The sequence below is a fragment of the Phoca vitulina genome, unplaced genomic scaffold, assembly GCF_004348235.1.
Source record: "Phoca vitulina isolate PV1807 unplaced genomic scaffold, GSC_HSeal_1.0 scaffold45, whole genome shotgun sequence".
Classification (NCBI taxonomy): Eukaryota; Metazoa; Chordata; class Mammalia; order Carnivora; family Phocidae; genus Phoca; species Phoca vitulina.
The window spans coordinates 3,383,532-3,411,522 of NW_022589748.1; the positions used below are offsets into that span (position 1 = coordinate 3,383,532).

General features: G+C 45.2%; 1 protein-coding gene across 1 annotated transcript; it reads left to right on the top strand.

The window, feature by feature from the left end:
• The first annotated feature begins 259 nt into the window (after nt 1-259).
• Nucleotides 260-27,335, top strand: EIF4H (eukaryotic translation initiation factor 4H). Its single transcript, XM_032430801.1, has 6 exons — nt 260-400; nt 18,064-18,251; nt 20,266-20,330; nt 20,419-20,515; nt 24,932-25,069; nt 25,339-27,335. Exons 1-6 carry the CDS (start codon nt 342-344, stop codon nt 25,476-25,478), a joined length of 687 nt encoding a protein of 228 aa, XP_032286692.1. The 5' UTR covers nt 260-341; the 3' UTR covers nt 25,479-27,335.
• The last annotated feature ends 656 nt before the right edge of the window (nt 27,336-27,991 follow it).

The window sequence follows — 27,991 nt, forward strand, 5'->3', positions numbered from 1 at the left end:
CCCGAGGGAGAGCACGGCCCGCGCGCACGGGCGGGGCGGGGCGGGGGCAGCCGGCGGCCGCGGGTGAAGCCCCGGGGCCAGCACACAATGGGCTGGGGCGCGAGGCCAGGCGCCGGGCCAACTCGCCGCCGCACCACGTGGGCCGCAGAGCGCGCCGGGCCAGAAGCGGCCCGTCGGCCCAGGCCGGGCGCGGCGCGGCGTACGTGCGCGCGCGCGCGCGTGCGTGCGTGCGATTTGCGATCAGGCGGCGCGGCGGACAGCCCCGGCGGCGGGGCGGGGGGGAGTTATATTGCGGGGTCCTTCCTCGCTCACCCTGGTTCCTCTCGGAGCGGAGACGGCAAATGGCGGACTTTGATACCTACGACGATCGGGCCTACAGCAGCTTCGGCGGCGGCAGAGGGTGAGGCGGGCGTGCGCGGGCCCCGGCCGGGCGCGGGGGGCGGGCGGAGTCAGGGGCCCCGGGGCGGCGGCCTTCCCGCGCTCACCCGGGGTGGCGGGCGGTAGGGGGCCCGGCTGGGCCCGCGGAGGCCTGGGAGAGGCGCCTGGAGGGCCGGGGCCTGGAAATGGCGCGCTCCGGGAGGGGGCGGCGGCGGTTAGGCTCCCCGGTGTCTTGCTTGCGGCGCAGATGCGTCCTTGTGTCTCCTGCCGCCGACGACGTGTCGTCTTTGCCCTGCCTCGGCCGCAGGGCCAGGCCGCAGCGGCGCTGAGCGCCCCGGAGGACGAGCTCCCGCTTCCAACCCCATCCCCCAGTACGGCAGGGCCAGCGCGGGGCTCTGCTGCAACGCGGGGTGGGGGCCGCGGCCTGCCCCGCTCGGGTCTCGGTCGGGGTCCCGGCCTCCTGTGGTCCGCCTGATCTGCAGGTTCCCTGGCCTGCTTCGCCGGGAGGCTAGCGGACTGGGTAAGGTCGGGAGGGCGAGAGAGGGGTGAGTCCCTTCCCTTACGTGTGAAGCAGGGATTTGGCGGCTAGAGCTCGGGAATGGTCCGAAAAGGAAATACATAATAGCATTTTTTATTTTGCTGTCTCTTGGGTCAGAGTGCCTTATTGACAGGTGCTGCGTGCTTGCCGGCGGAAAATTTTTTATTTCTCCCTAGTTTCTCCTTCTGACCTGGAGAAGGAATCGCAGTTAGCCTCGTTCTGATTTTGGTCTTACACAGACTATATGTAATTGAGACACCTCGTTTAAAAGAGAAATTCTTGACTGGTGAATAAGAAGCTTATAGTGTTTAATTTCAGGAATCCGTACTAGGTTTTTGGTGTTTTTAATACAAGTTCCCTCATACAGAATTTAGAAGATAGGCTATAAACATCTTGCTGTTTGTCAAGGACACACTTGGCCATTGTGTACTTTTAACAGAAAGGATTACTTTCCCAGGATAACACCACAATAGTACCTACTGAGGTGTCCAGTCTCCTGGGTTTCAATCCCAAACGTATCTTTGTTTGGTGAAGAATGATCTTTTAATACCTTGGTTTGGGACTGGCTCAAACAAAGGCTTGTTTGGGTACGGGAATGTACCTAATATTAATGACACTAGAACATGGAAGTTGGGGAAGGTGGAGCCACCTGTTATTTCAAAGAATATTTTATTTGCTAATAAAAAAGAAATGGATGTTGGATGACATGTGAAAGTATTGCCTTTGGGGTAGGTTTCTAGACATCAAATTTGCAGTTCAGTCATCTTGAAATTTAATAACCGGGATTTTTTTTTTTCCAGTTTCAAGAAACATTTGGAAGTGCCCAGGAAAACGCTTAAACAGTGGTTTGATTTAAGGCAGATCCAAGGAGTTTTAGTTGTTTTGGGACTACAATAAGTTAGTCATATTATACTGAATCTGGGGTTTGGAGTTTGGTTTGAGTTTTTTTCCTTATTCTGCCTTTTGACAGATTTGCGAAGTGTTCTGGTGACTTGAGGTGTTTGAGTCAGACTTTTAGTGGATGTCACATTTTGACAGTTGGGATGCTTTGAACAATAGCAAGTGGTCAAAATTCTCTCACGATGCTTTTCATTTCAAACATCAAAAGACAAAAAATGTTAGCCATGTGTCCAGATGTACTCCAACAACTGGTGTGAGAAAATAAGCTAGCCACTCTGCATCTCCTAAGCTTTCTGATAAAAAGTCACTTTACTGTTAAAAATCTTCTACATCTGATCTTGTTGTTTTCCATTTGACTTCAAATCCCTGTAAAACTACATGGGAAATAACTACTCAGATTCCTAAAAGTAGTTCTAAAAACCTATTGGTGAGTTTGTGTGTTCATGTAAACAGTGTCTGGAGTGGGTCCAGAAACTTCACAGAGGACCAGGCATGCAGCGTTTGGTCCGGGCCAAAGCTTTCCTATTCCAGCATCAATGTTGATTTTAATTTCGTTAGATCTGGAGTTATCAGTTACTGGTTTCTCTGAAATTTAGCAAGATGGTAGGCCAGTTGATAACCTTCAGTGATCATTTCTACTGTTACGTGAATTATGTTTTACGTCAACAAATGTCTCAGTGCTGTTTGCTTATGTTCAGATATAATGCTTAGGCATTTTAGAAGATTGTCACTTGCGGAAAGCCAGTCTTGCATTGCTGTGTTTGGTACTTTTGTACCAAGAGATCTTCCCTCTAGTCTAAAACACCTTAGCTAAGTAAGAGATCTCAACTCTAAGCCACTTGGGTCACAGACGAAAGAAATAGGAGGTTTGAAATGCACGGTCATAATCTAAAAACTTGGTTTTAATAATTATACGTTCCCTGTAAGTTTATTTTGTAGTTGTATGTAGTAACCAGTGCTGTTGTCAGGAAGCAATGTTAAGCTACTGCTTTACTTTCTCAACATATAGAGGCATGACCCGCCAGCCAAAGAGAGACCTGGGGACTGCGTTGTTGCCCAAAAAACCAAGTCCAATCAGAATTCCAAATTATGTAGTTGATTGTACTAGATCTGGAGTGTATTTGTTCTGCAGTTTGCTGAATTTTCTTTCCTGGGTTTTAATTTTTCATTTGCCATTGGCGATTAAGTAGAGAGTAACAGTGATTTTTATTTTTTTATTTTTTTTTATTTTTTTATTTTTTTTTTTTAAAGATTTTATTTATTTATTTGACAGAGAGAGAGAGACAGCGAGAGCAGGAACACAAGCAGGGGGAGTGGGAGAGGGAGAAGCAGGCTTCCCGCCGAGCGGGGAGCCCGATGTGGGACTCGATCCCAGGACCCTGGGATCATGACCTGAGCCGAAGGCAGACGCTTAACGACTGAGCCACCCAGGCGCCCGAGTAACAGTGATTTTTACATTTCTGACTACAACATGCTTTTGAGTGCTCCACCTAAAACTTTACATCAATTCTGAGAATCAGATTGGAACTTGGAGGTAGCAAGAATTGAGATTGCTGAAAATGGTACCAACTGAAAAGTAGTAAAACTACACATTTAAGTATTCATCAAGTTCCAGTTCGGGGCGGTGGGGCGGGGATTGGAATTCTAACTTTTGAGTCTTTTTTTAAGACTTAAGCTTGGCATCTCTGTCTAAATCTCTAAGCATATTTTAAGACTAATAAGGGGAAAGCAGTGTATAAAACCAGTAGCTATTTGCACTGATCATGGTAGAATTCATAAAGGTATTAAAAAGCTTATTTTAAAATCCTGTTTGCCTACCAAATGACAAGTAGTTTGGGGTTATTGTCATCTTCCTCTCCACTCCCTAATCTCCCAGTGCTTGATTCTAAATCATTATCTTCTATGAAATACATGGTTTTACCAAGAACCTCTGACACAGTTTGGGGAAAAGTCCTAGCTTTGGATTGGAATCAGGCAGACAGGACAGAGGTCAAGTGTCAGCTGAGCTTTGAGCCACGAATTAGCTGTGGGATCTGGAACAAGTTCCTTTACCTCTCTGAGCCTCATTTTCCCCACATGTAAGATAGAAACTCCTCTAAGGCTATTGGGAGTATTCAGTGAAATGTCTCAAGCATGCAGCACAGTGTCTGGTACACTTAATAATTTGTAGCTCTTGATTTATAATTTTTTAGTTCTTAAAATATTTCCCTTGCATCAGTAAGAATGGGAAAAGTTCTGTTGAGTTAACGAGTGAGTTTTTACTTTCTTGGCTGTATTTCTAAAGCCAAGTAAGCGAAATCTATTCAGTTTATAGGTATAAAGTATTTGTTCTTGAAGGTTATTGGCTTGTTACAGAATTTATGCTTGGAATATTCAGTGTAAGTGCTTCTGAGATTTCTAAAAGCTTTCTTAATATTTCTATTTGAAATTAACCTTTAGTGTTCTGGGAGGACATCACGCAAATTCAAGTAGTCTTCCCAGAAACTTGGAACATGTAAAACATTGGCGCGGGAGGGGTATCAGTCCTAGTTTAGACTCCCATCATCCAGTTTCCAGCTCCCCCTAGAAATAGAAGAGAGGGTTGGGTAGGAGAGCATGTCGTGCCTCTGCATTTCATTTGTACAGCTGGTTAGACCTGCGTACTCAGGCCACGAAATAAGTGATTGCTTGATTTTGGTAGAACCTAACAGCTGTAAGACCTAAGTTGTCTTTTTTAATTGAATGTCCTTGGTTCTTTGAAGTTTTCCCCATGTCATGATTTCTGAAATGTTCTTGATGGGACCCTCTGGATGTGCTCCAGTATGTTGATACTCCATTGAAAACATGGCACCTCCAGTTAAGCCTTGTATTCCAGTATGGGGTACATGGTACCTATAGAGTACAGGGTACATAGTTCAAATGGATTCTTTACCAGTGCATGATCTTGTAACATGATGGATTGGTTATTATTATTATTATTATTATTGAGTTACGCAGATCTTCCAAATGTTGGCACATTTCATTATACAGTATCAAAAATCATGTTTATTAATATCACCATTGATTTTATCAGAAAAATTTCAGGTATTGTGAGGCTGTCAAGCTCACGTTGATGGATACAAGTTTTCTAAAATTTTATTTATTTATTTATTTTTTAAAGATTTTATTTATTTATTTGACAGAGAGAGACAGCGAGAGAGGGAACACAAGCAGGGGCAGTGGGAGAGGGAGAAGCAGGCTTCCCGCGGAGCAGGGAGCCCGACGCGGGGCTCGATCCCAGGAATCTGGGATCATGACCTAAGCAGAAGGCAGACGCTTAACGACTGAGCCACCCAGGCGCCCCTAAAATTTTATTTTTTGCTTAAAAGCCCAGTCTGCATTTTATCATTGTAACAGGTACTGTTAGTTTTCCTTTTTTTTTTAAAGGATTTTATTTATTCATTTGAGACACAGGCAGGGAGAGAGACAGAGGGAGAGGAAGAAGCAGGCTCCCCGCTGAGCCAGGAGCCAGATGCGGGGCTTGATCCCAGGACCCTGGGATCCGGACCTGAGCAGAAAGCAGATGCTTAACCATCTGAGCCACCTGGGGCGCCCACTGTTTTCCTTGAAGTGACAGGCTCACTTCATTTTCAAGAAAATGTCTGCCTAGGGGGGCACGTGGGTGGCTCAGTCCGTTGGGCATCTGGTCATGGTCTCAGGGTCCTGGGATCCAGCCCCAGGTCGGCCTCCAAGATCAGTGGGGAGTCTGCTTGTCCCTCTCCCTCTGCTGCTCCCCCTGCTTGTGCTCTCTCTCTCAAATAAATCTTTTTTTTAAGATTTTATTTATTTACTTAACAGAGAGAGAGACAGCGAGAGAGGGAACACAAGCAGGGGGAAGTGGGAGAAGGAGAAGCAGGCTCCCCACTGAGCAGGGAGCCCGATGCGGGGCTCAATCCCAGGACTCTGGGATCATGACCTGAGCCGAAGGCAGACGCTTAACGACTGAGCCACCCAGATGCCCCTCAAATAAATCTTTTAAAGAAAAGGAAATGTCTGCCTAATACTTAAGTCTGAATAACCATAGTTTGTCAGTTCTTCAGGTAAAAATGGTGTTCCATGAAAAGAATAGCTAGTTCAGCTTGTAACTCACTTGCCCAAGTGTTTTCCTAGATATAACCATCACTTTTTTTTTTTTTAAGATTTTATGTATTTGAGAGAGAGAACGAGCGGAGGGGAGGGGCAGACGGAGGGAGGGGGAGAGAGAGAGAGAGAAGCAGACTTCCCCGATAAGCAGGGAGCCCGACCCCAGGACCCTGAGATCATGACCCGAGCTGAAAGCAGACGCTTAACCGACTGAGCCACCCAGGTGCCCCTAACCATCACATTTCTATAAGCCACAGAAGTGTTTGGCCCTATTTTGAAACATGGGATATTAAAAAGTGGGTCAAGATTTAATAAAATTAATCATTTTTACTGCTTTATCAACATTGTTTTTTGAAGCTTGTTGGCTTACTTCTCTGTCTTTGCAAATACTGCATGATGAAGCATGAGTAATAGTGCAGTTTGGTGCCCCTGCCTTGATTTATGCTGGGATCAAGTGCAAGATCAGTCAGGTCTCAGGATATAGCTGCTAGTCAGGGACTGAGGGACTGTTCAATGAGAGGTGTGTCTCTGCAAGGCAGAGCTAGAACCAGAGGAAAGTACATGTGAGTATGCTTTCACAGACTGGAAATATGGAGCAGTTCTCCTTGAGCTGAGCAACTTTCTGTGTACGGAGGAACGTCAGTGTGGTCTAGATTAGGCTGGAATTACCAGTTGCTTGTTTTATGTGACATTTAAAAATGAATCTGAACATTTTCATACATAAACAGAGGCAGAGACTAGTATATTGAACCCATGTAGCCATTCCCCGGTTTCATTTTTTTTCAGGGTGTGTGTGTGTGTGTGTGTTAAAATAAATCCATAAAATTTACCACTTTGACCATTTCTTTTTTTTTTTTTAAGATTTTTTATTCATTTATTTTAGAGAGAGTGCCCTAGAGCAAGCAGGGGGAGGGGAGCCAGACTCCCCACTGGGCACCTGAGCCCAGTGTGAGGCTCAATCTCACAGCCCTGGTATCAGTACTTGAACAGAAATCAATCAAGAGTTGGATGCCCAACCGACTGAGCCACCCAGACGCTCCTGACTATTTTCTGAGTGTACAGTTTGGTGACACTCACCATGTTGTGTCATCGCCACCACTGTCTTGTTTCCAGAACTTTTTCATCATTCCCAAACAAACCCATTAAGCAACTCTTATTCATTTCCATTCATTTAATAACTTTATAAACCTTTTTTGCTGTTCCTCTTCTCATCTGTCTTCCCCATTGTGGGGAGGGGATAGAATATTTTAAAGCCAATTGCAGCCATCCTTTCATTCTTTCTTAAAATACTTTTAAACTTGAGTATGCGTTTCAAATTGATCAGGGGTTTCTTGCTAACCACCGGTTTTTCTATCACCCGGTTCGTGCTCAGTTTTGCGCAGTTGCCTCAAGGATTACTTCATAGAGTTGGCCTATTTGAATCTGCAAAAAATTTGATTACAGAACATTTAAAGCACAAAAGTAGAGTCTGGTATAATGACACACCTCACGTGCCCCTGACCCACTTTTTCAAGTGACCACTTTTATTTCATCTGTACCTCCTTGCACCACCTTCCTCCCGTACACTTCTGGATTATTTTAAAGCACATCTTAGATGTCACATTTCATTTCATTTCACTGTAAGTACTTCAGTATGAGTTTCAAAGGTACAGACTCTAAAAAGTGTGACCACAATATTATCACATCTGAAAACCTCCCAATAAATATTTTGATTTCTCTAATTAGCTCGTGCATTTTGATGTACAACTGATTTGTTTGAATCAAAACCAGAGTTTGCACATGGCATTTGGTTGACATGCCCACTGAATCTCCTGATAGGTTCCTCCTCTCTTTCTTAGTTGGTTGTTGTTAAGTAGGGGGGAGAATGTAGCTTCTTTCCAGGTACTTTTAAAGCATTTAATTCTTGCAACTACCATGTGTAGGGAAGCTAGAAGTTGAATTTGATATTAGCAAAAATACTTATTAGTAAATATCAAGTATTCATCTTAATACATATGTGTTTTAGTACAAGTAACTTAAATTTTTATGATTTTTCAAATATTTTTAATTTTATTAAAGTGTAATTAACATACAGTTTATATTCATGGTTTTTCAGATATTAAGTGAAGAAGAGAAGAACTGTTAGCTTTGTATGCCTTTGAATTCTAGATTTTAACTGGTAGTCTATCTGTGGCACTTTGTACTTCTCTAAATAATTGAAACTTGTAGGTTATTTGTAGGTCATATGAAATTGACCATCGCATGAAAATGTGAAGTTTTCTTTAAAATGAATTGGAGCTGGGGCGCCTGGGTGGGTCAGTCGTTAAGCGTCTGCCTTGGGCTCGGGTCATGATCCCAGGGTCCTGGGATCGAGCCCGGCATCGGGCTCCCTGCTCAGCGGGAAGCCTGCTTCTCCATCTCCCACCCCCCGCCCCCGCTTGTGTTCCCTCTCTTGCTGTGTCTCTGTCAAATAAATAAATAAAATCTTTAAAAAAATAAAATGAATTGGAGCTGATAGGATGTGGAATGTCAAATCTCAAATAATAAGCATTCTAATTTAGAGAAAAAGAACCCTTGGCTTATAAAGTTGAAAACTAATCCATAGAAATAGTTTACATCATAGCTTCAAGACAGATGTCTTTCGTGGCAGTATTCTCTGAGGACCAATAAACAGCTTGAGGTTTTAAGTTTTTATTTCCTCTGAAAAATCTGGAACTTTGGATTGAATAACCTTTTGCACCATGTGAAGTTACTAAATTAATAACCCATTTATTTGCTTTCATTAATGTGTGGGAGTCCAAAATCTTAGTACATTATAAATGCCTTTTTGCCTAGTAAGACAAATTTTCTAAAAGACCATGTAAAGCAGAAGTCCCCCTTGTGTTTGCTGTTCTCCTATAACAAGGCTTTCAAAATGCCTGTCCTGTCCTGTTGGTAGATAATGAAGTCAGTTTATTAGGGGTCCTGACAGACTTTCTTAAAGATGAAATAGAATAGAGAATCGTGTGTGTTACGAGTTTATAGCCTTACTGTTGGGCAAGCTTTTTGTTATTTGTATAGTTATTATGCAGTCAGATATATATATGTGTACATGTTTTTAGTCATGTTGGTCACAGCCAAAAATGTTTTCATCTGCCTTCCACTCGGGTCATGATCTCAGGGTCATGGGATCGAGCCCCATGTAGGGCTCCCTGCTCTGCAGAGAGTCTGCTTCTCACTCTCCTCTGTGCTTTCTTTCTCTCTTTCAAATAAATGGATAAAATCTAGGAAGGAAGGAAAGAAACAAGGAAGACACTTAAGTACCTAATTGAAGAGGTCATCTAAATATATGTAACTTTCATATTTTCTTTTTCCAAATATAATACCTGTATTAGTGGAAGAAGTTATTTGTGATCCTAAGAGTAGTTGCTAGGTCTGTGTCTTCATTCCTTCCACCCCTGCTAATGTAATAGTTCTGAAGATAAGACCAAATTCCTGCCTGAGAACTACTTTGCATTTCCCTGCAAGGCTTTTTTTTTTTTTTTTTTAATTCTGCAGATGAGATTGGTTTCTGAAGATACCATTCACAGCAGAAAAGAGCTCCTTGAAATACGGTTCATTGAAGAATTCACTATTGATCCTGTCCCCGCCCCCAGGGTTGATCAGAAACATTCAGAGGCTTTCTTGCCTATCCTATAGTAATGCCGGGTATCAAGATAAAGGGGTTTAATTCTGAATGCTGATTGGAGGCCTTGGAGAATGCGTACATTTAGCAGAGGGAGATCTACATGGAAATAAAATGCTTTTAATCCATGCTGCATCGGGCTAGTGTTTAAAAAAAACCTAAGATACAACTAAAATGTCACGTGGCCTTGGATGGGGACCTGGAAAAGAAAAAGAACATAAGGTAAAAAGGAGATCTGAATAAACAACTTTAGTTAGTATTGATCTGGGTTCAGTGATTTTAATCAGTGTATTTTACTAATGTAAGATGTTAGTAACAGGTAAGATAAATCAGTGTATGTGAAATGAGGGCTTGGCTTTCGAGAGTTCAACCTTTTTTGGTTATTTTCTAGAAACCAAATAGGTTTCTCATTACGACTATTAACTTTTTTTTTCTCTTTTTATGCATGTTTAGTGAACTTTGTTGCTTACTTGCAGTCTTTTTGTGATTTTTCTTTTTCTTTTTTTTTTTTTTAAGCCCAACTAGGGGCTGGAACTCAAGACTGGGATCGAGACCTGAGCTGAAATCGAGTCGGATGCTTAGGCAACTGAGCCACACAGGCTTATGACTTTTATATAAGATCCAGCACGTTGAACAACATAATCTACCCTAGTAAGCATTTCTGGATGGCACATGAAAGACCAGAGTTGTTGATCAGCCCTAACACTGCTATGTCCCTAACCTAGAAGTAATAGAACACCTGATGTTGCAAATACCAGAGAGAGGTTAATGCTCTGTACAGGGTATCTTGGCATTGGTCTTGAATTTTCATGAGTGGCAGGAACAGGGCTTAAATTCTGTGTAGCTTCTGATGGCACCTAGAGATCTCCCAGAAAATAGCTTAGCATGAGTCCTCCCTTTTTCCTTATCTTTTATACTTGGGAAGTAAGTCTGGGGCACTTACTGGATCTAATCCCAGCCCTAATACCCTCTACTCTTAACTTGTTTCTTACAGTCCCCCTCCCCTCCCGGCTCCTTTCCTCCTACTGGTCCCAGTTACTGTCTGGTTAAGAGCTCAGGGTTTCCCTGTGTGCTGTGGAAACGTGGAGCTGCGGTTCCTGTCGCTCCACCCTGCAGAGACTGCTCTCGTGGCCGTCTTCCGAATTGTCTGCAGTCCTTGGCTTGGGATGTGCTTCTCTCCTTTCCAGATGCCTGGACCCCCTCAGTTGAATTATCAGCTTCTTAAGGGCAGGGACTGAGTCTGAGGTGTGAGCCCTCTATACTGTGCTCTGTACTTCATAGACCTTGCATATATTTAGTCGATTTGAGTGAAGAAAAGTGATTTGTCTCTAAAGGATTTTGGTCATCCTTGGAGTTGAAAGATTTCCTGAGTTACTGAGAATGTAATGTATTACTTTAAAACTTGCATATGTTGTTTTGAAAATCAGTGGACTGTCCCTAAGGGATAGTCCAAAGCAGCAATCAGTGAGCAGGGAGGATCATTGCTGGGGGGCGTGGGGGGACTGCTGTGGCCTGCTGCCTTGTTCATCTCTTCCTGCCGGAGCAGCATAACCTTGAGCATGTTTAGACTTCCCTGTAACGTTTTAGAATTCTTATTAAACTTTTATAAAGCAATCAAGATTTATGAGGTGTTTTTATGGTCAGTTTAAACTTTATAAAATAAAGATTTGAAGTATTTGTGCAGTTACAGACAAGAAAACTGAGGCACAGAGATAATTTGGAAGAGGTCCTACACCAAGCTAAGGCGTCAAATGCGTCTTCTCTCCGTTATTTTTAACCTTTTCTAGAAAGTGTTTTTGTGTAACACAGCTTGTTCAAGTAGAGGATAGTCCCCTGTAACTGTAGCGTCAGAGGTGTCCTAGGACTTTTAGCTCAGGATTTCCTGGCATTGGGGGTTTTTTTATTCGGTGGGCTGCTAACAGGATGGATCATTTTATGACATGCACGTGTGCTCTCTGGTTTGTCTCCTTCACCCTTGTCACTCAAGTTGCTGGCACACTGTAGACTCCCACTTTTCTAACGTCGTAACTGTTGGAGCCAGTAAATTGGAATCTACCTAGAGGGCCCCCGTCCCGCTGCACTAGCCGCCCTGGCGTGTCTTCAGTGAAAAGCTGAAACACACTTACGTCCCATAGAACTGACGACGTCAGATCAGGTAGTATTTAGGGTGACTGCAGTGATTCTTGGACAAAGTCTGGAATAGTAAGCCACTGGCAGTTCTGTGAGGCTCAGGTGAAGTGAGCAGGTTAATGGGCTGGGTTAGCTGTTCCCACATCTCTGGCTTTTAAAATACTGCTTGCCTGGGATGCCTGAGGGGCTCAGCAAGGAACCTGCTTCTCCCTCTGCTTGTGCATGCGCGCGCTCTTGCTCTCGCTCGCTGACAAATAAAATCTTTAAAAAAATAAAATCCTGCTTGCCTGAAAAGGGATTCTTCCATCTTCCCAGAGCCAGGGCTGGCTTCTTATCCTGCTGCGTTCTTCTCAGTGTCCCTGTCATCTGATTAGCACAGCCACCCCGGGCAGCCGTCGTTATCTAGGCTCACCTGGCTCCTGGAACTCAGCCTGGACCCTGCCTTCTTGGGCCTGCATCCAGCATCCTACGGAAGAGCTTGTGTAAATGTTTCATGCGCCCTTTGAGCAAGCCTTCTTACCTCCATTTTCCTGATTCCTCAAACGTACACCTGCTGAATTTATCAGTTTTCCATCCTCACCTTCACCTTAAATTTTTTAAAAAATCATTGTAGCTTTTTGCCGTGTGTGTGTGTGTGTGTACATATATACACAAACATGCATGCATGAGTGCTTATAGAGTTATTTGTGTTTATATGTACTGCTAACTTGTGAGCTGCTTGAGGACAGGGGACTGTTTTCTGCCAGATGTTTAGTAAATGTTGAATAAATGAATTTAAGGTTATTAAAATTGTAATTCATCCTGTGTTTTGACAGTTTTCCAAATGTTTATACTTACGCCATATCTTACATATTCAGTGTTCAGTCTCAAAGAGTATCTTATTGAAAATATTTTAAGGTTTAGGGGCGCCTGGGTGGCTCAGTAGGTTAAGCAGCCGGCTCTTGATTTCAGCTCAGATCATGATCTCAGGGTCATGGGATCGAGCCCCACTTTGGGCTCCTCGCTCAGCAGGGAGTCTGCTTGAGATTCCCTGCCCTTCCCTCTGCTCTTGGGTGCACGCGCACACACACACTCTCTCTCTCTAGTAAATAAATATTAAAAAAAAAGAAAATATAGGAGCACCTGGGTGGCTCAGCAGGGAGCCTGCTTCTGCCCCCCCCAAATAAAATCTTTAAAAAATATATTTTAGGGTTTAAGGTTATTGAGATAAGAACAGTGGTGTTGCAAAGAGTATTGAAGTGCAAAAATAAGTCTATTTACTAAACTTTGTGGGGCAGGGGGTGGAGAGTGGGAGCAAGTGGAATGCAATTCTGGAAAACAAAACAGGAGTTCTTTTTTTTTTCTTTTAAGATTTATTTATTTATTTGATACAGAGAGAGAGAGAGACACACACACACACACAGCGAGAGAGGGAACACAAGCAGGGGGAGGGGAGAGGGAGAAGCAGGCTTCCCGCCGAGCAGGGAGCGTGACGCAGGGCTCTATCCCAGGACCCTGGGATCATGACCTGAGCCGAAGGCAGACGCTTAACAACTGAGCCACCCAGGCACCCCCAAAATAGGCTTTCTTATCTGGAAGAATTTTTTTTTAAATTTTATTATGTTATGTACATCATTAGTTTTTGATGTAGTGTTCCATGATTCATTGTTTGCGTATAACACCAAGTGCTCCAGGGGCGCCTGGGTGGCTCAGTTGGTTAAGTGTTTGCCTTCAGCTCAGGTCATGATCTCAGGGTCCTGGGATCAAGCCCCGTATCGGGCTCCCTGCTCAGCGGGGAGTCTGCTTCTCCCTCTGCCTGCAGCTCCCCCTGCTTGTGCTCTCTCTCTCTCTCTCTCCCTCTCTGACAAATAAATAAAATCTTAAAAAAAAAACAAACCACCCAGTGTTCCATTCAATACGTGCCCTCTTTAATACCCATCACCAGGCTAACCCATCCCCCCACCCCCTCCCCTCTAGAACCCTCAGTTTGTTTCTCAGAGTCCGTAGTCTCTCATGGTTCGTCTCCCCCTCCGATTTTCCCCCCTTCATTTATCCCTTCCTACTCTCCTCTTTTTTTTTTTTTTTTTAAGATTTTATTTATTCATTTGACAGATCGAGACAGTGAGAGGGAATACAAGCAGGGGGAGTGGGAGAGGGAGAAGCAGGCCTCTGGTCAAGCGGGGAGCTGGATGTGGGGCTCAATCCCAGGACCCTGGAATCATGACCTGAGCCAAAGGCAGACGCTTAACAACTGAACCACCCAGGTGCTCCCCCCCTCTTTTTTAACATATAATGTGTTTGTTTCAGAGGTACAGGTATGTGATTCATCAGTCTTACACAATTCACAGCACTCACCATAGCACATACTCTGCCCAGTGTCTATCACCCAGCCACCCCATCCCTCCCACCCCCACCACTCCAGCAACCCTCAGTTTGTTTCCCGAGATTAAAAATTCCTCATATCAGTGAGATCATATGATACACGTCTTTCTCTGACTTATTTCGCTTAGCATAATACCCTCTAGTTCCATCCACGTCGTTGCAAATGGCAAGATTTCCGGGTTTTTTGATGGTTGCATAATATTCCATTGTATATATATATACCACATCTTCTTTATCCGTTCATCTGTTGATGGACATCTTGGCTCTTTCCATAGTTTGGCTATTAGGGACATTGCTGCTATAAACATTGGGGTGCACGTACCCCTTCAGATCACTACATTTGTATCTTTGGGCTAAATACCCAGTAGTGCAATTGCTAGGTTGTATGGTAGCTCTATTTTCAACTTTCTGAGGAACCTCCATACTGTTCTCCAGAGTGGCTGCACCAGCTTGCATTCCCACCAACAGTGTAGGAGGGTTCCCCTATTTTCCACATCCTCACCAACATCTGTTGTTTCTGGACTTGTTAATTTTAGCCATTCTGACTGGTGTGAGGTGGTATCTCATTGAGGTTTTGATTTGGATTTCCCTGATGCTGAGCGATGTTGAACACTTTTTCATGTGTCTGTTGGCCATTTGGATGTTTCTTTAGAAAAATGTCTGTTCATGTTTTCTGCCCATTTCTTTTTTCTTTTTCTTTTTTTTTAAAGATTTTATTTATTTATTTGACAGAGAGAGACACAGCGAGAGAGGGAACACAAGCAGAGGGAGTGGGAGAGGGAGAAGCAGGCTTCCCGTGGAGCAGGGAGCCCGATGTGGGGCTCGATCCCAGGACCCTGGGATCATGACCTGAGCCGAAGGCAGACACTTAACGACTGAGCCACCCAGGCACTCTTCTGCCCATTTCTTGATTGGATTATTTGTTCTTTGGGTGTTGAGTTTGAGAAGTTCTTCATAGATTTTGGATACTAGCCCTTTATCTGCTTTGTCATTTGCAAATATCTTCTCCCATTCTGTCAGTTGTCTTTTGGTTTTGTTGACTGTTTCCTTTGCTGTGCAAAAGCTTTTTATCTTGATGAAGTCCCAATAGTTCATTTTTGCCCTTGCTTCCTGGAAGGAGAATTCTGAGTCACTAAACTTAAAAAAATATAGCCACCTAAGAATTAGGTCATGATTTGGTTCTTCTGCTAAAAATGTGTCTTAAAGAATGATATTTATCCCAGGAAAGATGGGGAATCTCTTATGGTATTTCTAGCAAAATATGGATCAAGAACTAAGTTACTTTCTGTGACGTGTATTGATGCTTGCCCTGCGAAAAGGACGACTTTGAGCAGATCTTTGTTGTGAGGAGACTCCTTTAAAATGAGTTTTAAATGTCTCCATAAAAAGAAGCACCACCTCCCTCTTTTGAATTTATTTTCTTCCTGTGTTCTGCAAACACTGTGCACATTTTCAGATCCACAGTGGACACTGTTAGAGTCACAAGGTTCATGTTTGCTTTATCTTTAGGGGTGCCTGCACCCACGTCCTTTATGCTGAACCCTCTGGGCCACTCCTAAGAACAGGGCCATTCCAACCGCGGTATCAGTTACCACTCCTCAGAAATCGAAGGCTGATGAGGTGATAGCTGTACATGCCATATTCAGAGTTCTCCATAGCTGTTTGTTCCAGGATCAAAGGTGACATGTGGCATTGGTTGTCGTGTTTCATTGGTCCCCCCTGCCTAAGTCTTTCGTGATTTTTTTAAAGATTTTATTTTTTTTATTTGACACAGAGAGAGACACAGCGAGAGAGGGAACACAAGCAGGGGGAGTGGAGGAGGGAGAAGCAGGCTTCCCGCCGAGCAGGGAGCCCGATGCGGGGCTCGATCCCAGGACCCCAGGAAGGCAGACACTTAACCACTGAGCCACCCAGGCGCCTCTGTCTTTCGTGATTTTTTGATACGTTTGAAGAATCCGTGCCAAAACACAAGGCACGTGGTGTGAGTTTGTCAGTTACCTGGTTAACATGGTGACTGCTGGGTCCATTGATGAGCCTTGCCTGAAACAGCCCCTGCTTCTTTGATGGGTACAGAGTAGTGATTTTCTTTCTTTCTTTTAAGATTTATTATTTGAGAGCGAGGGGCGCCTGGGTGGCTCAGTCGTTAAGCGTCTGCCTTCGGCTCAGGTCGTGATCCCAGGGTCCTGGGATCGAGCCCCGCATCGGGCTCCCTGCTCGGCGGGAAGCCTGCTTCTCCCTCTCCCACTCCCCCTGCTTGTGTTCCCTCTCTCACTGTGTCTCTCTCTGTCAAATAAATAAATAAAATCTTTAAAAAAAAAAAAAAAAAAAAAGATTTATTATTTGAGAGCGAGTGAGCACAAGAAAGGGGGAGGGCGGAGGGCGAGGGACAAGCAGACTCACCACTGAGCGCAGAGCCTGATGCAGGGCTCGATCCCAGGACCCTGAGATCACTACCTTAGCTGAAGTCAGACACTTAACCGACTGAGCCAACCAGGCGCCCCAAAAGTAGTGATTTTCTACTTAATATGACTCCTTCTACATTTATTAGTTGACATTCTTATTAATATAAAGAAGAGCTCCCCTTCCCATTCATTCATTTTAATAGACTATTTTTTAGAGCAATTTTAAGTTCACAGCAAAATTGATCAGAAAATAGTTTCCAGGGTCGCCTGGGTGGCTCAGTTGCTTGAGTCTCCGACACTTGGTTTCCCCTCGGGTCATGATCTCAGGGTCAGGAGATCGAGCCCTGCAGGGAGTCTCTTTCTCCTCTTCTTCTCTCTCCCCCTCCCCCCCTCGCTAGATCTCGCTCGCTCTCTCAAATAAATAAATAAATAGTCTGGGGGGGAATACGGTTCCTGTATTTGCCCTGCCTTCTGTCTCTCACACACACACACACACACACACACACACACACACACACACAGCACAGGTGGCCCTGCTATCAGCACGCACGCCAGAGGAGTACGTTTGTTACAGTCCATGAACCTACACTGACAGTGTCATTAGGGTTCACTCTTGGTATTACACATTCTGTGGATTTTGACAAATATATAATGGCCCCAAATTATTTCTTAATTATCTCTAAAACATTTTGAGCCTCGATTGTAAGTGTGATGATACTGGTAATTGTTACTCCACCCATGTGTACTGTGTGTCAGTGTATTAGGCGCCTTATATTTGTTATTTCTCAGTAGCTCAAGCTCTGTGTTTATTAACCCAGTTTTACAAATAAATAAAGCTTAGAGAAATTGAGTAACTCCTCAAGATCATATGGTGGAGTAAGTTTGCAGCTGAGCTGGAATTCAAACCAGAACCTCTACACATTAGCAATGAGATGTGGTAGAGTCAAGGTCCTGCCTTTGCCACTTTTGAGCCCCGTAACCGTAGACACATAACCACCTCTTGTTACCGGGGAGGACTTGGCATTGAGGTTTAAATGGATTTGTAATACGCATTTGAGGACAGGTGAAGTTGTGCATGGGCAGTGATGGAGAGTAGTACGTACATAGCACTTGCTGTACAAAATCTAAAATTTTTATTAGAGCATTCGTATTAGCAAGAAGCAGGTGTGTTATGAACGGGTTAACTTCAGCAGCTTTAGAAGGCCTTCCTGAATACAGTGTGCTAACTCTGGATAGTCCATTTCGGCATGTATGAGGATGACCAGGCATGAGGGGGAGGGTGTTTGTTAAGGTTTTAGGATATAAACATTTTGCAGATATGGAGTCTACGTAAATAGGTAACCAGCTGTACAAGGAGGGTATGTTCTGTTTGGATTTGAATTGCAAGGGAAATGTATGTTTACATAGATTCTGTGTTTCCGTGGACATTTCTGTCACCAAAAAATAGGCACCCTGGTCATGAATGATATTTTGGAACACTCTTGATAATTTCAAGATGTTATCATACATTCAAGTGGAGTAACACATGGGTGGTGTGGCTGAGCGGAAGACATTTTCCTCGTCTCTGCTCTGGGGCGAGTAGACTTGAATCCTGTCTGTTTCCCCTCCAGGTCCCGCGGCAGTGCTGGTGGCCATGGTTCCCGCAGCCAGAAGGAGCTGCCCACAGAGCCCCCCTACACGGCATATGTAGGAAATCTACCTTTTAATACAGTTCAGGGCGACATAGATGCTATCTTTAAGGATCTCAGCATAAGGAGTGTACGGCTAGTCAGAGACAAAGACACAGACAAATTTAAAGGTGAGTTTGGGAGAATTCTTACTGTGTATTATTGTAGAGGGAGGGTCGAAACCAAAATGTTAGGGAACCAGAAGCCTCCAGTTATGAAAGTGTTTTAAATATTTGTCTGTCCGAGTAGCTGAAATAAACATGGCCCTTTAACCCATAGGCTTTCAGTTCTACTTGGGGGAAAATGTTTTACACATGATCTGATTTGTAGAAATATGCAGTATAAATATGCCCAAGTCAGTCTGCTGTTTGCCTGACCCATCTATCCTGTCTGTGCCAGTCAGGGAGTTCCCTGGGAGAGAAATGAACAGATAAAACAGAAGACTTTGCAGGTGCATTTCACCTTGGCCCGACTCATGGCATTTTTCTTTGTTTTCCTGTAATCTAGGTATTTGTATAGAATTCAAAAGAGAACCTAATACATATTGTCACTCTACCTTGGTGACTTTAGAGCGTGTGGGGGAGAGGGTTGGCTCAAATTTCAGATAAAGTTAGTGTCTGTAGATTAGTCTCTTTAGGGCACTTGAGCAGGGAAGCCTAAGAAAGAAGAATCCTGCCAGCATTATCTCCTGGCTTTCAAGATTCCCTGAGGGGAAGTGTGCTCCCTTTCTGAGGGCATGGTGCAAGGTACAAGAGCATTTGGTTTACATTATTTATCCAGAAGCACATCCAGGAAAAGTAGAGTGACGTCCGATGAGGAGAGGTATGAGAAGCCGAGGTTTCGTTCATCTGAACAGTTCTGTGTATAGGTGGTACTTTTCTCACTGTGAAAGTTTTTTGGCTTTAGAACCTGAAGCCTTGTTATAATTAAGTGCCCAAACAATGAAAACAAACATATCCGTTCAGCTTGTGAAAGTAAGGCCCACCCAGTGTCCCTATTTGAGGCACCAGGAGTTCCAGCCTTCAGGGGAAATTGGGGGGGGGGCAGCCTTCGGGCTGAGTCCGTAGAAGCAAGTTTTAGTTTATCTCCTAGAGGGTCATCCTCAGTTTCGGCAGCTCTGAAGGGTGAGGTGGGTGAGTGGGCTTTTGTTGGCCTCTTTGAACCTGCAGGGTGGTTTCCTCAAATACTCTAGACATTGAATCCACTTAGCGGGGAAGGTGGGGGCTTTCCAGCCAAGCAGTGCATTCTTTTTGTCAGTAGTTGGTGAGCAGATGGTGAACAGGACAAGTTTGGACCCAAGCCTTCGGAGCACTTGCGGTCTAGTGGGCTTTGAAAGTGAAGTGTAATCACCACACAGGATGGGGATATGCGGGGTGGAAGGGTGTAGTACAGGGTGCAGTGTAAGCAGATTGGGGCAGGGGGAGTGCTTAACCCAGATTTGGTCTCCAGGCGGCAAGGAAGGGGCGTGGAAAGAGTGTTGGAGGTAGAGGGAGAAGCTAACGCAGAGGTTCGAGGTGAGAGAAGGTGTGGTTTCCTCTGCCTGGAATGTTCTCCCGTTTGCAGGCCTGTGGCAGAATCCAGCATCAGGGACACAGGTTGTCGGTAACATGTGCTTGGGCCTAGGCTATTTGTCTTTTAATTAGCATCCCAAGGAGGATGCTCTTGTTACTGAGGGTGTATTTTTTAGCTTTATAAAGCAGATTTTATACCAACTACCTGAGTAGTAAGTAGTAGGCACCTTCAGCCGGTTCCTTCAAAGCGTGTTTGGTACTGAATTTGAAATCTGTGTCTTAAAGCCCCAGTTGGGTTATATTAAAGTTATTCAAAAGTCAGAACTAACAGCTCTTCACAATGACCCAGGAAAGGTTTTAATATTGTGGTTAAAACTCATAAAAAGAAAGCTTTATAAAAACACAGCTGCCAAATATTTCAATGCCTGTTTGGCACATTCGGACAGAGTATAATTGAGAGGAAGGAATGCCAGTCAGGTCTTTTCTATTTATCACAAAATACAGTCTCTCTTTTAGGCTCTACTAGTCTGCTGTCCCCTAGATGCAACAAGAGTGGGGAAATGGACCAGACAGGGATCCCACCGTGTCTTAACCCAGAATTCCTTGAGGAAATTGGGGTTTGTTTCTCTTACAGGATTCTGCTATGTAGAATTTGATGAGGTGGATTCACTTAAGGAAGCCTTGACATACGATGGTGCAGTAAGTATCTTCAGGTTTTCTGTGTCATGTTAGAAGTTGAGATGTTTTTTTCTTGCCAATACTTACACTATTTTCCCCTTATCATTAGCTGTTGGGTGATCGGTCACTTCGTGTGGACATTGCAGAAGGCAGAAAACAAGATAAAGGTGGCTTTGGATTCAGGAAAGGTGGACCAGATGACAGAGGTGATTGGTTCTTCTAAAACTGAACATAAAACTTGCTGTACACCCACTAATTACAACTCTTCGAAGGTTATTAGTAGAACTGTCTCACAGGTCTGATAGGTTTTTGTGAGCTTTTAAAACACATGTAAAAATCTTAAGAGAGAATGGATAGTGCTTCTGTAAGCCTGGGGTTTTTTTGTTTTGTTTTGGGTTTTTTTGTTTTTTGTTTTGTTTTGTTTTTTCTATTGGCAGCAAGAACTCTTAACGATTCCTGTGAACTTCTCATGAGTTGTCCATCTTTCCAATGAATTTTTCCGTGTTTGTGCAGCAAGGTAATGGTACGACCTCAACTTTATCTTTTTTGTGTATCCTCAGGAATGGGTGGCCCTGGAGAATCTAGAGGTGGATGGGATTCCCGGGATGACTTCAATTCCGGTGTCAGCATTTAAAATATTGCCACTTAACCTTTTTCAGTGGCCTTGGTGCTGTTGTCCGTTTGTTGTGAGTAGCCTGGCCAGACCGCTCCTTTAGCTCATTGCACAGATGAAACTGTCCTGGACGGTCCCCAGGCATGCACTAAGCCTCTGTTGGGACCTGAGTGTTCGGGGTAGGACTTGAGGGGCTCCCTACTGTGGGCAAGGTAGGCTCATCCACCGTCTTGTCTTACCTTGCCTTGGCCTACAGTTCTCATCTGGGCCTTCAGCTCAGGAATCCCCTTGGCGGCGCTGGTGTGCACGGTACACGTGGAAGCACTGCTACTTCTAGAAATAGCGTGGAGGTTTTGGAAGCTTACAAAAAGCCTCATCACTGTGGTTCTTGGTGGCTCCCTCTTGCATGGTTGAAGTCCTGGTGACCAGGGTTTCTTTCTTTCTTTCTTTTTTTTTTTTTTAAGATTTTCTTTATTTATTTGACAGAGAGAAACGCAGCAAGGGAGGGAACATAGGCAGGGGGAGTGGGAGAGGGAGAAGCAGGCTTCCCACTGAGCAGGGAGCCTAATGCGGGGCTTGATCCCAGGACCCTGGGATCGTGACCTGAGCCCAAGGCAGACGCTTAACGACTCAGCCACCCAGGCGCCCCCCAGGGTTTCTTTCTTGAAGGGCATGGAACTCCTATCCCTTCATGGTGGACATGATCCATTTTACTGTTCCTTTTCTTAACTGACCAAGGCAGCCTGTCAGGTGCCTCCCTGTCTCACCTCGGGGGTCAGTTTGCATGTCAGGCCTCTGCTTTGAAGGGTTGATCTCCTAAACAGTTCTTAAACTCTTTATGTTGTTTTTTTGTTGTTTCGTTTGGGTTTTTTGTTGTTGTTGTTTTTTAAGTAAAAGTAGTTCATATATGTTTTAAAAATGGCCATTGTAACAGAAAGGTAAAACCATGAAAAACAAGTCTGTTATCTTTCCTATAAACTCTGTACTCTCCTCCATATTGTATAAGACGATACCATCAGCAGCCCCACCCACCCTGTCACCCTCCCCCCATCAGACCAAATTCAGCATAAAGTATTTGGTAAGTATGGGAAGTAGGACAAGCTGTTGTAGACCAAAATTCTTAAAAACTCTTTTCAGTACTATTTAGCTAAACAGATGACTGCTTATGTCTGTTGAATAACTCAGTTCCTTAGAGTCCTATAGCCAATCAGAAATGAGCTTATTCATAAAAGTACAGTATGATCCAGTAAACCTGTAATTTTATGTATAAGCTGGTCTCTGATTGAAACATGCAACAGATGTCTTCTCAGAGTCAGTCCAGGTGCAGCTGTTAGCGGCCTGAGGAGTGGCGGTCTCGGACCTGCCAGTTTTGAATTCCCGGTACTGGAGGAATGGCACTTGAGCTTACAGCTCTGGAAATGTGGAAGTAACCTGAGGAGCGGTTGCCTTACTTGGGCTGTTACTTTCCGGAGCTGAGCACACAGCCAGAGGCTACCTCGACTCCTGCCAGTTCCGGTGTCCCCTGCAGGATTTTGGTGGTTTCTAAAATCACAGGTGCCCACGTGGTGGGGTTAATGCCTATATACATTATTTGTGAAAATAGATCTTTTTTGCTTTTTAAAAGAATGATGCTATTCTTAAAGTGATACACGCTCATTATAAAAAAAAAAAAGACTGAAGCAATAACAAAAAATACAAACAAGAAAGCAAATAAAGTCCCACCACCAGAAGTAGCCTGTGTGTTAAACTAAACTTTGTGAAAAAATGACCAAAAAAAACAAAAAACAAAAAACCTTAGAAGGTTCTCATGAATGCTGTGCCTCCTAAAAAGTCTCAGACCTTGCTTTTCCCTCATCATCTTCCCCTGCTCCGCTCATAAGAGATTTCGCAACGAGGTTGTCACTTGCTATTACTGTGCACTGGTTTTTTCCTCCACCAAACTCTGCGTCGTGCACCTGGACAGGGCAGCAGCTGTGTTTATCTGCCTTGTCAGTGTGAGTGTGAGCTGATCTATGTTACACACTGGTAGCAAGAATTATTCGCTTGGGGAAGTAACTTCTATACCCACGTGGAAAAGTACACTTCTTAGTTTATTGGGGGAAAATGTCAGGTTAAATGTTTGAATACCAGTTAAGCTCATTTAACGAACGGTGTGGGCTCTGGTTCAAAAGATTCTGTAAAGAACCTTACACCCGACTGTATGCCTCCCAGTGTGTTTTCCCCAACTGTGTGCTTCTCTTGGCCTGGATCTTTTTGAAATTGTTTTCATTACTTGTTTTGTTAAAATCGGTATTGTCCAGCTCCATTTCTGAGCTGGGTTTCAGATAACTTGATCTCTTCCCAAATTCTTTGGCCACCCTTGAAGAACAGAAAAATACCACCCTTGCAAACAGAGCGCATTCTCCATATTCAAGGGAGTTAAGTTTAAAAGCACTGAGAACACCAGATGAGCAGACACCACAAACCATTGCTCCTGGGGGAAACAGCAAGGTCAGAGTCTTGTGAGTCTCTGGTCACGTTTTTGTCAGCCGATCAGTACATACCTTCTTGGGTGGATTTCTGTTCTAAAGACACTTTATTTCATGTATACTGTTGATTCAGCTGACCGGGAACTCAGGGCCAACCGCACTAGACCCGGATGGAGCTTAACTAATGCGCGTTTCCGGATAAGGTACAGGACCGCCTTGCACTTAGGAAGACCTGGCGACTCTTCAGTGCTCCGTTCTGGGGCCATTTTAAACAGTGCAGTCGCCAAGGAAAAGCACAAAAGCAAAAAACCTGGCACCTAATAGATTGAAAAGACACTCACAGTCTGAGCTGAAACAAGAAGCTGAGTGTTGCTTCGTTCAACCTTAGCTGCAAAACACGCATGTCAGGCGACTCCCATCTTCCGCTGCTCTGTGCATGTCTGGAAAAGTAGATGTGCTAAAAGTACTGATTTTAGGGTCACGTAAAGATGCTGGCGAGTAGACAAAATTGGCAGATAGGAAATCTGTGAGTAATGGGGGTCAGACCACATATAAAGTATTCCGCGGGCTCAGGATTCTTCTTAAAGATAGATTCCTCTGGAGCTTTGAGCGATGGCACAATCCTTGGAGTAGAAGTAGCCAGCCACCTTTGGGGGCTGAGAGGGGGCAGGCTCATTTGTTTGACTACAATTTTATTTCTTAAATTTTTTCCAAGAGTAAACTCTCACTTCAGTGGTCTGTACTGTTAAAAGGCTTGAACCCCCTCTAAATGGAAGTCTTTTCAGTAAAATATAAAACTAAAGAAAACTTAAGGTTCTTAAATTAAAGCCTATGGAGAAAATCATCTTCACCACCCAGACGAGCATCGTCACACTCTTCAGCACTCGTAATGAGGCGCAGTTTACTCTGGTAACGGTTTTAGCAGGGACCCTAGGAACGGGGAGAAAGCCCTTCCTCTCCTTCACAGTGGAAGAGGTGATGCGGGTTGGGGGTGAGGCGTGCCCCCCCACCCCCGAAGGGAGTGAGCCCAGCCACATACACACGGGTGCTTGACTCTTAGACCCACACCTGAGACACAGCAGAGACACAGACGGGGGGTGTCACCCAGAGGTGGCGTCGTGTTTTTATTTTGTCGTCATGTCTGGTTTTCTGTTAGGTTTTGCTGGAACTTTTCAATTTCAGGTTTATCCTTTTAATAATTAGAGGTTTATATTAGGAGATGGAATAAAATGGGCTTTGAGGATTTTTGTTTTGTTGTAAACAAGCCTTATTCTAGTCTTACGTAATGTTTTCCTCCTCCCTTTTTCTGCAAAGTTTGAACGGCTCATTCTATTTTTCTTTCCTAAGAAATGTTAAAAGTCTGTTATAACTGAGATTACCCAGCACATTCACATTGGACTCCTTGCAGTGCACTTGATTTCGCAAAAGCTTCTGATGTCGGACGAACTAAAGAATTACAGATCAAACTGTCTACACCGGCTGCATGGTCAGCTTTGAGACAGTGGCTTAAAAAGTAATCCAGTGTCCTCTTCCTTCTTCAGGCTTCAGGGATGACTTCTTAGGAGGCAGGGGAGGGAGTCGCCCCGGTGACCGGCGAACAGGCCCCCCAATGGGGAGTCGGTTCAGAGATGGCCCTCCCCTTCGAGGGTCCAATATGGACTTCAGAGAACCAACAGAAGGTATGGCGCTGCTTTCTCACTGCAGGGTGTCCTGTCCTGGTACGCCAGCCATACCCACCCCCCGTGCCTTCTCGTGCCCTGGACCACCCCTTAGTCTTAACTAGGACGTTTACCTTTGTTAGAGTGTTTGGGGGTGGGGTAGGTCTTCGAGGCCGGCTTGCTAGTTAGAAAGCGGGCTGGGTTACAGGGGCCGCCATCATTTTGGTCATTTCACCCGGATGGGGAAGGGGGTCCATTCTTTATAAACCACACTGGTTTTTCTCCCGCAGAGGAAAGAGCACAGAGGCCACGGCTCCAGCTGAAGCCTCGAACAGTTGCAACGCCCCTCAATCAAGTAGCCAATCCCAACTCTGCTATCTTCGGGGGAGCCAGGCCCAGAGAGGAAGTCGTTCAGAAGGAGCAAGAATGAGCTTGCGGTTGGGAGGGAATGGGGTGTGGGGGAGTTAGCGCGAGACCACAGCCTGGCCAGCCCCCTGGGCCGGCGGTCCTGCAGCCACCATTCCTGCGCCTGACCTTTGTCCTCCTTTCTTACAACGGAAACACAGAGCTTGTGAGCGCATGTCAGCAGTTAACAAGTGGTTTTTAGTACATTCTTGGCTTTGCTGAACCTATCTAGTGCCTGTCTCGTGCTTTTTTTTTTTTCCCCCTGCCACTCCTTCCCCCTTTTCCTTCTGTCCTTTCTCCTTCCTGCTCCTTGTTTCCTTCCAGTACATGAGTGTCTCCCGAGGGACAAAGGCAGCCACCTATGGGCGTTCTTTGGATGGAGGTGCTGCTCCATTTTTCTCCTTCGCTTTCTCTCTTTACTTTAGACGCACTGGCCAGACCCAGTTATTTCTTTGATTTTTCTCAGCACTTCTCTTCCGACCTGCATGTTGAGTTCTGTATTGCTGTGGCTTCCAAGGGGGGGAAAAGAAGAAAGGGGGGGCGGGAAGAAAATGGGAAAGAAGTCACAAATTGGATAGCATCTTGTTTTTATTCCACTGTGATCAACATACAGAATTTGAGGCACCTTGTTTTCAAAGCAAGGGTAAGATATCTGTTGATCCTTGCCGATTCCTTCCTGTCCCTATTTATAAGCAGCCCTGTCTCTGCTACCCCCGCCCCAAATGGATTATTCAAGCAGAAGAGGCTCTCATTTCAAACGTGGAACCCGAAAGAAGGGGGTAGTGGTGTGAAGTGTCAGAGAAGACCAGCTGAGCACACCGCTGTGTTCACACCCGCTAGTGTCGCTCTTTCAGCACATGGCGCAGGCTGGTTCCCTCCTCCCTGGCCGTGGTAGAGGCGCCTCTGGGCGGCTGGGTGCAGAAAGCCGCCGTCTGGTCTCCTTTCTGCCAGCCAGGGTGCTCTGGGGGGGACTGAAGGGCGGTGGTGGCAGAGCCGTGCCCAGGCTGCCCCGACTGCGTGGACGCGGCCGCTCCCCCAGTCCCTGCTGTGTGTGGATCCCACATCTCTCCCTTGGGTTTATCTCTCTGTTCCTTGGTGTGAGTAACAGTGAGCTACTGTGCTTCCCACCTTCCCTGGATTTTATAATGAAAATGGGCCTACAACCTGGCACTTTACTGTTTCGCTTGATGAATTGAGGATTTTACTATGCAGAGCTGTCAGGGACCTCCAGGTAGCTGGCAGGTGGCTGTCAGTCACTGGGTCTCCTCTTTGGGCAGAGCTGCTCGTTGCCACACCTCGCGATCGGCGCTTCCCCGGGGGCGGGGTGGGGGGCTTGCTGGGCCGAGGCTTCTGAGCTGGGACACCCGTGTGCGAACAGCTTCGTTTTGCCGCACTGCGCCCCGCTCCGGCCGCAGGGGAGCCTCGTGCGTGGGGGGGTCTGTGGGGTGCGGCCCGGCCTAGGCAGTGCCGCATGCAGGGCCACTGCTTGTCCCTGGCCGGCGTCCCCGGCTCCTACCCCCGGCTCTGTCCCCGGGTCTCAGCAGCTACAGAACTCTGTCTCCTGTCCCTCCTTCCCCTGCCATCTCTGCTTCTGGAATAAGAACCATTTGTGTGACACCAATACTTCACTTAAGAAAGACATGCATTATGTGGTTGTAATCACACCTGATGCTTTCAGATGACCTACTTACACCTTCAGTGGGGGAAAGATTAAGAACAAAACAAATTCATCTAAACTTCTGGGCCATCCAGTTGACTTTTAAACGTAAGAATGGAATTCCAAACACTTCACACATTCATCTATATGACAGAAAGGAAATCTATGGATACGGTATTTTGTGAATGATCTTTTAAATAAAAGAAAACCTTACGTAATATTTAATGCTTGTCCTTATTTTTGAGTTCTTTTTTAGCTGCCCTCACTTGAAATTGTGCAATCTTAAAGTTGGGAAGCAGCACCCACCCGAATCTCCCAGAAAGGCCTACAGCTGCAGTGAGACAAGCATCTTGCTTCTGGAACTTACAGGCCTCGTGAAATTATTTTCAGAGCCAGTGATGATTAGAAACAGCACGCCGGGGTCTTCCTGCCTTTTTTCTCTCGTTTCCTAAAAATGTGATTTTCTAAACAGACCTTGCATACACAGGTGTGGGGCCATAGTGTTTCGGGTTTTGTTTTGTTTTTTGTTGTTTTTGACAGCGAGAGAGGGAACACAAGCAGGGGGAGTGGGAGAAGGAGAAGCAGGCTTCCTGTGGAGCAGGGAGCCTGATGCGGGGCTCGATCCCAGGACCCTGGGATCATGACCTGAGCCGAAGGCAGATGCCTAACGACTGAGCCACCCAGGCGCCCCGTGTTTGGGTTTTAAAGGCACTTTCCCCCTAGAATGAAAGGTGTGCGTGCTTTTAATAACTGCTTATTTTTCGCAGAAATCCAGGTGCTCTTGGGGACAGTGGTGGGTGCTCCTTCATGGCAAGCAGATCATGTGTTGTCGGGAGGCAGTGCTGGGCGGTTCTGTGGCCCAGCAGACAAGGTGCAGGGCT